This window comes from Aspergillus vadensis (genome assembly GCF_003184925.1).
Source record: "Aspergillus vadensis CBS 113365 unplaced genomic scaffold BO88scaffold_5, whole genome shotgun sequence".
In the NCBI taxonomy this organism is placed as follows: domain Eukaryota; kingdom Fungi; phylum Ascomycota; class Eurotiomycetes; order Eurotiales; family Aspergillaceae; genus Aspergillus; species Aspergillus vadensis.
This window is the reverse complement of record NW_020292043.1, coordinates 1,513,896-1,525,937: the sequence shown is the minus strand read 5'-3', so window position 1 is coordinate 1,525,937 and position 12,042 is coordinate 1,513,896. Positions and strand designations below refer to the sequence as shown.

Sequence of the window (12,042 nt, the reverse complement as noted above, 5' to 3'; positions counted from 1 at the left end):
ATCAATGCGTAATTGACCAGGAACATTACACTCTCTGTGGGCCAAGTCAGCCTCACAACTCTAGACTGGTGCTGATCTGGTGGGGTTAGGGCCAGCCGACGGTTTGAATTATATCGTATTGAGGTCTACTATAGACTAGTATTTCGTCTAGTACCAGGCAGTGTGCGGCATAGCCACCATAACAAACGTCGTAGGCTCACAACTAATCACCGTAGTCTTAGAAATGTGTCGACGGCTCTCTTGATTTGCCCATGACGACCACATGGTTCTCATATATAAAGTCCCGTATATTTGAGAAGACGTATACTAGATCAGCACTTCTCTGAAATCTCTCATAATATGTCTTTCCGCGATCAAGTTCACAAGATCTGCACTCAGCTGTTGCAGAAGCTGGCAGATAGCTGCAGCCATCCCCATGGACTAAGTACTATCTCATGCTCTGTGTATGATACTGCATGGGTCTCAATGATACGGAAGCCGGTGAAAGGATCCTCTTCCCAATGGCTCTTCCCATCATCCTTCGCCCATCTTCTGAATACCCAGTCCCCGGATGGCGGGTGGACAGGGACGTCAGACTGCGGCGTGGACCATATCCTGAACACAATGGCCGCACTCTTGTCTCTACTCCGGCATCGAACCTCCCTTGCCACTTCTAACGAGCACAAGGATGAGGCGCGCGATCTGGACGAGAGGATCTTTCGAGCAATGGCTTTTCTGCGCCCGAAGCTTCAGCTTGCAGACGTGGCAAGTGTTGACCGCGTAGGATTGGAGCTTCTCATTCCCGCCCACCAACGTCTCCTGCAAGAGGAGGGAGTGTTTCTGGATTTTCCTGGTGCCATCGAGTTGAACCGGTTGCGAGAGGCCAAGCTGGCCCGCTTCTCCCCGGACATTCTGTACGGCAGCACACCCACCACGGTCACCCATTCTCTAGAAGCCTTCATTGGAGTTGTCGATTTCGATCGGATCCGCCATCGATTGGACTTTGGGAGCATGCTGGCGTCTCCTTCCTCAACCGCTGCCTATCTGATGAACTCTTCTCAATGGGACGATACTGCCGAAGCCTACCTGCGTGCTGCTGTAGAGCATGGTGCAGGGCAGGGCTCAGGAGCCCTACCTAGCGCTTTCCCAACAACCACCTTCGAGGTGGTCTGGGTGGCTTCGACACTTCTGCAGTACCAGGTCGTGCTTGGGGACACGGGACAGGAGTGTTTGCAGACTATCGGGCAATACCTGAACCATATTTATGAGCGCCAAAATGGGGTGTTCGGGTGGGGTAAGGACTTATTTCCCTTCATTGTCTTGAGCACCTCTAACCCTTTTAGCGCCCACCCTGATCGCTGATGCCGACGATACGGCACGCGGCGTCTTGACCTTGAACTTGATCGGCTATGCCGCACGACCAGATCAGTTAATCGCACAATTCCGAAGTCATGACCATTTTCGAACATATCCCCAGGAAAGAGACCCAAGTATCAGCACGAACTGCAATGTTCTTGCCGCCATGCTTCATACAACGGATCCATGTCAGTATATCAAGTATATCGAGTTGACGCTCCGCTTCCTCTACCGGCAGCACAACGCAGGACATTTCCAAGATAAATGGGTAGGTGTGAACTCTAGAATCCCAGAGCGTCCCGACGGCCTGTGACTAATGAAGTGTGAAATAGAATATAAGCCCTATGTATCCTCGAATGCTTCTTGCCACTGTGCTTTCACGGGTGACACAACTTTGGGCTAAAGGGCCCCTCGCCCCTTTGGCACTCGATTGCGTGCAAACGGCTTTTGTTGTCCTCAGCAATCTGCTGCAGAAGACACTTATGGAGCAAGATCAGGTAACAGGATCCTGGAATAAGTCCACCGAGGTCACCGCGTATTCTGTTCTTACATTGGCCGCTGCCTCCAACACCCCCGTCGGAGCTGTGGTCGGGGAGAAGCTTCGCACCAGCATCATTTATGGACGCGCATTTCTCGAAGCCAACTTTCAACTATGGGGCCATGACCGGCCTCTCTGGATTGAGAAAGTATTGTACAGCTCCCCCATACTCTCGAGTGGGTTCTGTACTGCCGCGCTACTCACCCCGACCTTTACCATGCAGGTGGCGAGCAGCGAGGATGGGGTAGCAACGAGTGTACCAAGTGATAGCCTACTCCACTTCCGAAAGTTCTATTCCCGTCTGCCCCTTCTTAGTGACGAACCGCAGTGGCGGCTCACATCCTCTTTGTACGAGGCGGGATTGTGGTATCATCGCTTGGCCGATCAGCGTCACGAAATCTTCCCTCGCGATAACATGGCGCCGGACAAATACCTGCAATATATTCCACAAACCTGGACGCTCTGCAACGCACGCAACAGCAATGCGCTGGAGCCAGACCTAATGTGGAACATGATGATTATCTCCATGCTCAACTATCAAGTGGATGAGTTCCTTGAGTCGGTTGTAGGGGCCTATACTGCGGAAGAGGTCAATGTTGTACGAAACATTATCCATAGATTGTGTCACGACGAGCAGCACCACCGAGAATCGCCCCTTCCGACTCTTCTGGGAGAAGACCCAGGCTCAGACGATGAAAACAGTGATATACACCCACGGCGCTCCGAGCCCACCCCTCCGGATTCTCCCAAAGCCGGCAACGCGAACCACACCCTCGCTCACACTGGCCACATTCTGTACAAATTCACTCGCTACATACTCTCACATCCGGCTGTTGCTCACAGCCCTGTGAATACACGTCGCCTCCTTGCCCGCGAACTCGAGATCTTTCTGCAAGCTCATCTGACCGATCTGGTGACGAGCCAGCAACTGCATCAATCTCTTCCCCATCTCCACCTACAAGACCAGCTCGCCAAGCCACCATCTTCCTACTTCACCTGGGTCCGTACCACCTCCGCTGATCACACCAGTTGTCCATATTCCTTTCACTTTTTTGCTGCCCTCATTGCCTACTACCACCGCCCCCCAGATACAAGCGCTCCTCAATTTGCCTTCTACGGGCCCCGCCAACGCTACCTAGCAGAATCTCTCTGTCGCCACCTTGCCACCATGTGCCGCCAATACAACGACTATGGCAGCATTTCTAGGGACATGGTGGAAAGGAACCTCAACAGCGTCAACTTTCCTGAGTTCTGGGAGCAGGTTGGGGATGGAAAGATAGCCGGTACCCATAATGACGGCGGCGACCACGGCAAACCGACTGACAAGTCTCTAGATGCGGTCAAAGCAGATCTAATCTGGCTCGCCGAGTACGAAAGGGCCTGCTGTATGAGTGCCCTGGACCGTCTAGTGAATGAGACTGGGTTACCGACACGCACGGCTCGGATCTTGCAGACCTTTGTCGATGTGACCGATCTTTATGGGCAAATCTACGTGGCACGAGATATTGCAAGCCGAGTGCGATAAGGGTTGATGTATTTTATAAGCGACTGCATGTTCCTTACCTTGAATCGTGATTCTGCGACCCGTAGGTCTCTATTTCTAGCTTCCTTTAAGCTTTGAGCGATAAATCTTCATTCTTGGCTGTTGCATGTAACGCATATCCGTAGTAATCGAGAAAATTGGCGGGTGTAATAAACGTACGGAAATGGTAACGGTCGTAACCAACTCTGTCTCCGAAACCGGCTCGGAGCAAACACTTAATTCTTCCCTGAATAACCTCCGATCGCAATTCATATCCACATATGTTGTTACGTGATCGGGGTATGGAGGACGCAAGCAATCGGCCGCGAATCACGAGAAAACATTCGGGCTGCAAGCCTTGTCGACGGCGAGGCAAAAAGGTCAGTTGTCTCCAGGGGTATAAGTAATCGGACTAACCCTGCTCATTATCCCGACAGTGCGATGAATCAAGACCGCGTTGCCGAGCTTGCGCCCGGCTATCCTTGGAATGTATCTATGGCATTGACTACAGCTTCCATCACATCATTCCGACGCACTTGCAACGACAGCCGACCGCTCTGGCAGTGGGATCCCGGTCAGCTCCTCTTACCCCAAGAATTGCCAGAGCTCTGGACTGTGGGGATAATCTTGAGACGTGCTACATAAGCCACTTCCAGAGGCATGTGCGACATCTGCTCCCCGCATCCCCTTTGCCATCTACAGACACGACTTTCCTCTCCCCATACCTCCGAGCTGCCGCCTTGTGCATTTCCGCATCCAATCTCTCAATGTTGGATGCGCAAGTACAGAGTCGTATCCTCGTGGGAAGCCATCGTCAGTCTTGGTTTAGCCCTCTGGTCAATAGCTTACATCACGCCAAAGCACGGGACTATCACGATCGCGCATTACAACTCTGCCGCATGGTGGACATGAAAGAGCTCTCGGATGACGCCCCTGCTATTCTTGTAACAAAAATTCTTCTGGCATACTACCATCACGCGTCGACCAACCACCGACGCTTTCGGTCGGCGGTGTGGGATACTGTTGAATTTGTCTCTCGAAATAGGGAGTACATCATGCGGTCCGCGGGGGGTATGGAGGCCCTGCAAATGTGGCATCGCTTATGTGTTTCTCATCGTCTATCTAAGCCACCATCACTGCTTCTGGAGGGAGAGGGCAGAAGTTCGTTCAGTCCAAGTTGTTTTCCAGACGCCACGGACCAATTATATCTTGGCACCGTTTTGGGGATGAGCATGGATGACCTGATCTACGACATTCTTATCAAATCTATGGAGATCCGCTCGCGACTACTAGTGTTCCGCTGTGTTGCCTACCATTACCGGATTCCCGAGTCATCAAGAGAGGTTGGTGGTCTCGCGCACGGTCTCCTGAACCAGATGTTAGGCAGACCCTTTGTCCTCGAGGAGCTTTCCGAGGCCCAGAAAGGCTTTGTGCGTGGCTCGCACCTACTGGGGCTGTTGCAGGTGCAAAAGCAACGGTTATCTGTGTGGAAAGCTCTCCGGGACACGGAACAATCGCCTGTCAGTCGCCAGGCAGACAACCATCGTAATCAGGTGTCACCAGGAGAGTGGAGCCTCGCAACTCATCGAGATGCGATGAATACCCTGTATCAGATACTTTGCGAGATGATCTTTGAGGAAGCCTACGCGGTGTATGCATCTGACTTCGCGTCGGAGCAGCACTCTGCCGCGACTGCGCTTTCTCGTCTGGCAGAGAACTTCTGCCACATTGTGAGCACCTTAGATTTTGCCGCAGTAGGCACGGCCGATTTGTACACCTTTAGTCTGGCCGAAAGTCTCCTTCAATTGGTCGTTCTCTGGCGGTCCGATAGTTTGTTTCACTTCATTCTGGACGTGGCGTGGCCGAACATGGAGGGGAAGACTAGAGGATTCGAGCACTCGCACTATCCCACTCACCTCGCGAAGCGGATCATCTCCCTGGTGGCGGATTATTGGTCCCGGGGGCAGACTGTGACCCTTGTGTTGCCCGCCGTTCCAGAGGATATCCCGAAAGTGAGACTCCTCGACCTCAACCATCCAATGGAAATGGTGATTTGCGGGCATGATCCCGACTACACCGCGTGGATGAATAAGATTCTTCTCCCTTGAGCAAGGGAGCTAAACCCGATCGGGTCAAATTATACGCGGTAACACCGTTACGCGGGGAGAGTGGATCCCACCCTGCGTACTCTCGTATTGCTGGTCATGTTTCCATGTTATCCATGTTTCCATGATACTACTCGGTACGGTCGTGGCTATAAAGGCAACAGGTTGACCATCAAGAATTCGATTCCCATTCACTCATCACCTACCTCCTTTTTGTTTGCAGACATCGGTTCACAATGCCGCGTGCTATCTGGACTAAAATTCTCTCGGATGTCGCCATCAAGCGATCCTCCCAAACTCTCGCCATCCTCGACAGCAACGCATATATCTATGGCGGAGAGCTGCGGCCAAGAGAACCAGTCGATTCTGCGGTGTACCGTCTGTCTTTGGACACTTGTAGGTCGCCATAGTCTCTGCCACTCGTCAGGATCTTCTAAAAAAAATTACATTGATTGACACAAACTAGCAAAATCCAGCACCCACAATGTCATACAGACATCCCCGTCTGCCAGTCACCCCCAACCCCGCGTAGGTTCCGCCTCGACCGCGCTTTCTGGGAAACTCTACATCTTCTCTGGCCGGGGCGGTATTGCCATGGCCCCGATCGAGGAATCCGGCACCTTTTGGGTCTTTGATCCGACCCAGAACACCTGGTCCCGATTGGCCCCTGCAACCTCGAACTCGCAATACCCTGTGGGCCGCAGCTACCACACGCTCACCAATAATGGCACGGACACTATCTATTTGCACGGTGGCTGTCCATCCAGTGGCCGTCTACGCGACCTTTGGGCTTTCAATATCCACTCCCGGCAATGGCTAGAGTTGCCCCCGGCACCCGGCCCGGAACGAGGCGGCGCGTCAATCGCATACGCTAATCAGCGAGTTTACCGGATGAACGGATTTGACGGGGCCAAGGAGCAAGGCGGGTCCCTGGACGAGTACGATGTACAGACGAACGAGTGGACCAGTCTCACGTATGCATCGGATGGAATCTCCGGGCCTAGTCCGCGAAGCGTGGGGTGCTTGCTCGCCACGATGATTGGTGGGAGGCAGTCACTGGTAACAATGTTTGGCGAGCATGATCCCAGTAGCCTGGGACACCAGGGTGCCGGAAAGATGCTGGCGGATATATGGGCGTTTGATCTCCAATCTCAGCGGTGGGCACAGGTGGATATTGCGGAGCCGAACAGACCTCCGGCGCGTGGCTGGTTTGATGCGGACGTCATCGGCCCTAAAGCAGATGCCAATCCTGGAAGCATAGTAATTCACGGTGGACTTGCTGAGTCAAATGAGCGGTTGGATGATGTGTGGCGACTAGATTTTGTCTAGTCCTGCTGTTGTTAGGCAATGGACTATTGTAGGTCTACTTTATACTACATTAGGTTTATATCTTCTCTTAGACTCAAATTCAATGATTCTGAGTGCGAAAGCATGTCTGGATGATAACTAAACAGGCTGGTAGGAGAACAACAGTCAATTATTGGATGGCTACACTATGTGACATGAGAACTCAGACAGCAGGCCATCAGCATTATCTCATCAAGATACCTACACAGCATCATTAAGGGAAAATCCTTACAACAAGGTGCTGGCTGCAACAGGCTCAGTCAGCACAGTAGAACGCATGATTCTCGACCCCATCAAGTTTGCCTTTGTAGTGGTTTAGCGAACGATCTATGCCAGATGACAGTACTTCTCACTTCCCTTCCTATGTCTTGCAGCTTCACGGGGCCGATCTCTAGGTACATGATATCTGAAAGCTCCTGTAAAAGTTCCCCTCCTTCCCGCTCAACCGGCCTCCTCCTGCTGCAACGATACAGGCAGGAGTAGCCACCTTACCAAACTCTCTAAAAGCACCAGTACAGTTCTCCTCGGCAAAAAGATATGGAGCACAGTTATCTGCCAACCTGGTCACCCACATACTAAAGCTCTCTTTCACAGACACACAATCACCCGGTAGTGTCGTTTGGCCGGTGATAGTTTCCGCAGTAAAGTTACTGCATGCCGGTGCATCTGGTCCACTATTTGCAATAGCATAGGCCGTGCTGTTGAAAATGCGCTCCAGGTCACTGATGAAGAGCGAGGACTTGAAATTCTCAAGCTCTTGTGTCTTTTTCACTGCGATTGAGGCGACGATGAGTGCCACTACAGCGCAGAGCGACAACAGAATGATGAAGATATTGAGCACCAGGGTCTTCGTCTTTGACATCCCAGACTTTTGCTTGGACGAGATGGGGATCTGCTCGACAGAAATGGGTTCAACCATTGAGCAGGGTTGGGTGGCTGGGCCTAGAACAATTCTCGATCTTTCAGACGCTTTTCTTGGGCAGTGTTGTCATTGCTTACCGTCACCAAGAAACCAATCTTAGGGGCACTTTATATTAGGGCAATTCACGTTCTTGCGGTCGTTGGGTGTTTCAGTACAAAATCGGAGAGTTTCAGAAAATTAACGAAGTGGTTGCTGGTATATCAGTCAGCCACACTCGGACGAGTGGGTCGAAAATACTTATATCCTTCTCATGCTATGAATCGCCTTACGGGGCATGATAAAGCCTGGATAGAACTTTAATGGCAATCCCACAGAATACCTCACACATGATCACCTGTGAGCTCCTAGCCCAAGGAACAAGGCACCCAATGGTGGAGAGCATGCTGGGATTCTTAACTCAGGCTATTTGTTAGGCTATATTATTTTGAACCTACCCTATCAGAAATGAAAGACGGTGTGTCAAAATACCTCACCACAAAACGGTCTCGCGCTAATGTAGGGGTCCAAGGGTTCCAGCGATAGGAAGACACCTGCCCAGTAGAGATGCACCTTGGCAGCTCCGCGCTCATCTTTCAAAGCAAGTGCTACTAGGCAGACCCTGCGTGTACACGAGAGAAAAAAAAATGAAGAAGAAAAGAAAGGAAAGAAAGAAAAACCCTCAGTGATATTCCATCTATTGTAGATGAAAGATTTGGTGAACCCGTGTCCCTTGTAAATGGAGTACCTGAGTGACCACGTAGCATTGATGAGGAGATCACACATGGCGTAGATGAACGGCCGCCTAGTTTACCCTATCATGAACCAAAAACCCTTATTGGTCTAAAGGGCTAGTACCTGTGCCTCAGCTGAAAGAAGATACTATGGGTAGAATGATATTACTTGTGGGTCTACCTGCATACTAGGTCAGCAAATTGAATCCGCCCTCTTTTATAGAGAGATGTCTGAGAACCGGACTCCGTCGGCCATGCTGATCCGCACGAGATTAGCCAAGATGGCACGTCGAGGAGCCGAAACCAAGGATCAAGGACATCAATCTGTACATTGTAGGGCCATTCCGATTTCTTCCCCGGGCAGATAATGTAAAGTCATACGTCATTGAATCGTTCAAAGTTATTTGCTATATTCGCAGAATCAGGTGCAAACGTATCTGTGGCAGGGTAGTCGGGGTATGATGCGACTCGACTTTTCTTGACCAGGAACGCGAACGGGGGTGAGAAAGTCTCAGTTCAAGAGCCGGGGCGGAGACTCATACTCGTGAATAAAATTAATTGTCTATCCTATATAATTCATCCTCCGGCATATGTGCAGCGACCATAATATACATAAGTGACCGATTCGCCCACTCAGTGAGTTAAGCGGTTCACAATAACTCCCACTACATTTTCCTCCCAAGGAAAGTATACCAATCATAACAGCAGATCGAGACAGCAACAACATGCAAAGGCCGAAAGAAGGCCTGTGCAACATTCCTCTTCTCCTGACGCTTGGTTACTCTGCTGTATACGTTCTGGGGGGACTTGTTGAGCCGCCATCGGGGCTGGATATTGCATCGACTGTGGCGGTGGGCCTTGTGGTGGATAAGCCGGCCCTTGAGGGTATCCATAGGTTGCAGCTGGCTGGGGTATTTGGGGAGGAGGGCCCGCGTAGAAATTTGGTGGAGGACCAGGCTAGAGGTTGTTAGTCGACTGTTTCACCTCACATAAGCTTTCAAATCTTACCGGAGGCTGGTATCGACGTTCGTTTTCTGCCATGTTTCCTTGAATCGTGAATATATGACAACCTATACTAGACTCCGAGGGGCTTCGAAGCTCTGTACAACGTGTATGGCTGCTGATTTGCACTGGATAGAGACCAATAGTGTAGAGGGAAAAAAATAAAATGAAATCTGTTTTCAGGACATATGAACTCATTAATGTACGCCGTAACCATCGCCGCCGGAAGAATATAACTGCCTGTTTGCACGGAGAAGCCGGAACCCAGTGGATACTCCCGTTCTTCAGGCCTCAATAACCTACCAATGGCCAACTAGATAACCTATTCCGAGGTATACACCATGGTTGAGCTATTATCACCTATACATGGCCAGATGCTGGCATCTAATCGGAGACTGTAATGGGGTAACAGTCCAGCGGATGCATAGAGGTGATGATAGTCGGCCACAGTCGAGGACCTCACGGGAGATAATGTGAATTGCACTGCCAACACACCGACGGCAACGTACTATCTATGGATGTCTCTTCGGGATAAATATTTTAAGGCTGGGGGGAGCTTCTCAGAAATGATCGGATCAGCCTAATACTATCGTGACGAGAGTGGTTCCTCGTAGCTCGGATATTCTCTGGAAGGCTCCCTGGAATTCGTTGCCACGTTGGCCAGCTGCACAGCCTCCTGCAAGACATTCGGCCGGCTGAATATGTGATAGGATGCGTTGGATGCCCTCACCATCAATAGTTGGTTCCCCAGTTGTTCGGCATGGGATAGAACAAGCCTCTGCGCTGGTCGGGATGATGTCAAGTGGCGCAGGCGCCTAAATACTTTACCGGCCAACTCGGCCCGCCATATCCGGAGCCTTATTTAAGAGGAGATATAGATCCACTCGGTATATCCCGTCTGTCATCTTTTACTCTCAATCACAACATGGACCAGTACTTGCTTTCATTTCCTTAAAATATCCCCCCAAGTTGTTCCAACCCATAAGGCGTCAAGATGCCTCCACCCGCCCCTATGGTTCCCGAGGGCTGGAAAGCCGAATTTGATGACCGATATCAGGAATGGTAAGCATCTAATGTTTTTCGTGTTTTCCTCTCAACTCTTCCCTTACTAATAGCCTGTTACTGTTTAGGTACTATGTCAATCTTCACACCGGACGCTCGCAATGGGAACGACCAGACCGGCCAGCCCAACCTGATGGCGCGGCTCCCCCTCCCAATGGTCCCCCACCCAGTTACGAGGCCACCACGCGTGATCGACAAGATCCAGATCCACGAGCTCGGGATCGTCCGGATGCCTACTACTCCTCCCCGCGACCTGCGTCGCAGTCCAACTATGCGCCGAATCGAGGGGAAGGGCCCTATGGCTACCCGCAGCCCCAGTACGGGTACAATGGCTACGGCTATAACCCTGCGTATCCCCCGCAACCTGCCTACCCCAATCAATATCAATATCCCAATGCATACCAGAACGGTCCAGATCAAGCCCAAGCCCCGCGCAATCAGAAGCAGAAGAAAGGCATGGGCAAGATGGGGGCCGCTGCCCTGGGAGTGGGCGGAGGATTGCTGGGAGGATTCCTGCTCGGAGAAGGCATCGAGGCGTTGGAGGATGATTTTGATGGTCCACCACCCCCAGGACCGGACTTTGACGATTTTGGAGGAGGATTTGGTCCCTTCTAGTGCTTTGATTGTGGTTATTTTTGCGACGGCGACATGATGCCTTGTAGGAGAGATGTTTGTGCCAACTCGATACCCAATAGACTTCAATACAGACTCCTTCAGCCACTATACCAGTGGATATCAAGCTTTCGATCGGTTTAAGATGGGAAAATGGGTGTACTCGTACACTGCGTTGAGGGGTGGAAGATATGATAGGTTGTCGCTTCATATTTTTCTCTCCCCCCTTGGTGGGTTGATAGCGTAATCTAGAACCCCATTAGATAGACTCACCGCAGGCAGTGGCAGCCAAGATGCTGTCATACCCAGCAAAATTCGTCCCGTTTCACATGATGGGAGAGCGGGGCTATTATCCACTTCTTCTCTGGGTAATATTGCCATGGATTGTCCGTGCATACTAGTTAACAGGGGAGGGGAAGGGTATGCTCCCCGCAGTGGGCTAAACCCCGATCCAAGGGACGTCTGGAAGATGGTGCCCGGGTCCACCTGTGGATGAAACTTTAAATAACTTTGATTCTCTTCTCAGGCATGTTAATTCCGATGGGAATAGAAAGGTCCCCACACCCCACAAGTCGCAGGGAATCACTATTACTGTCCGCTTGATGCTGGCGCTGGCGCTGGCTGGACCGAAAAACCCCACCCGACATGTCTATCATATTAGGACAAAGGTTATAGGCACCGATTCTTCATGTTGCTTAGTGACTCATTTGTGAGTTGAGTCCACCACCCTTCTCTCCTGCAGAAGGCCTCAGCGATTTATCTCATGGTTGAACAAGTTGGACTCCGGTCGGAAAAGACAGCCAGTGAGTGGTAGATTTCCACCAACCATCACTGTATTGTACTTAGTAGACTGAGGGTGGCAAGAATCGGAACACAACAACCACTCA

General features: G+C 51.2%; 5 protein-coding genes across 5 annotated transcripts; 4 read left to right on the top strand and 1 right to left on the bottom strand.

Moving 5' to 3' along the window:
• Nucleotides 1-603: 603 nt before the first annotated feature.
• On the top strand, nucleotides 604-3,398 carry BO88DRAFT_451550 (uncharacterized protein; the record flags this gene model as incomplete). Its single annotated transcript, XM_025710638.1, has 3 exons — nucleotides 604-1,273; nucleotides 1,323-1,603; nucleotides 1,668-3,398. The coding sequence occupies 3 exons, from the start codon at nucleotides 604-606 to the stop codon at nucleotides 3,396-3,398; spliced, it is 2,682 nt and encodes an 893-aa protein (XP_025565672.1).
• Nucleotides 3,399-3,697: 299 nt separating this feature from the next.
• Nucleotides 3,698-5,503, top strand: BO88DRAFT_384369 (Zn(II)2Cys6 transcription factor domain-containing protein; the record flags this gene model as incomplete). The annotated part of the gene is made up of 2 exons (XM_025704699.1): nucleotides 3,698-3,775; nucleotides 3,833-5,503. 2 exons carry the CDS (start codon nucleotides 3,698-3,700, stop codon nucleotides 5,501-5,503), a joined length of 1,749 nt encoding a protein of 582 aa, XP_025565671.1.
• BO88DRAFT_361449 (Kelch repeat protein) lies at nucleotides 5,487-6,842 on the top strand. The gene is made up of 2 exons (XM_025703879.1): nucleotides 5,487-5,896; nucleotides 5,967-6,842. The coding sequence occupies exons 1-2, from the start codon at nucleotides 5,737-5,739 to the stop codon at nucleotides 6,827-6,829; spliced, it is 1,023 nt and encodes a 340-aa protein (XP_025565670.1). The 5' UTR covers nucleotides 5,487-5,736; the 3' UTR covers nucleotides 6,830-6,842.
• A 396-nt stretch (nucleotides 6,843-7,238) lies between these two features.
• Nucleotides 7,239-7,766, bottom strand: BO88DRAFT_413037 (uncharacterized protein; the record flags this gene model as incomplete). The annotated part of the gene is made up of 1 exon (XM_025708104.1): nucleotides 7,239-7,766. One exon carries the CDS (start codon nucleotides 7,764-7,766, stop codon nucleotides 7,239-7,241), a length of 528 nt encoding a protein of 175 aa, XP_025565669.1.
• A 2,620-nt stretch (nucleotides 7,767-10,386) lies between these two features.
• Nucleotides 10,387-11,264, top strand: BO88DRAFT_486312 (WW domain-containing protein). Its single transcript, XM_025712424.1, has 2 exons — nucleotides 10,387-10,543; nucleotides 10,612-11,264. Exons 1-2 carry the CDS (start codon nucleotides 10,476-10,478, stop codon nucleotides 11,156-11,158), a joined length of 615 nt encoding a protein of 204 aa, XP_025565668.1. The 5' UTR covers nucleotides 10,387-10,475; the 3' UTR covers nucleotides 11,159-11,264.
• The last annotated feature ends 778 nt before the right edge of the window (nucleotides 11,265-12,042 follow it).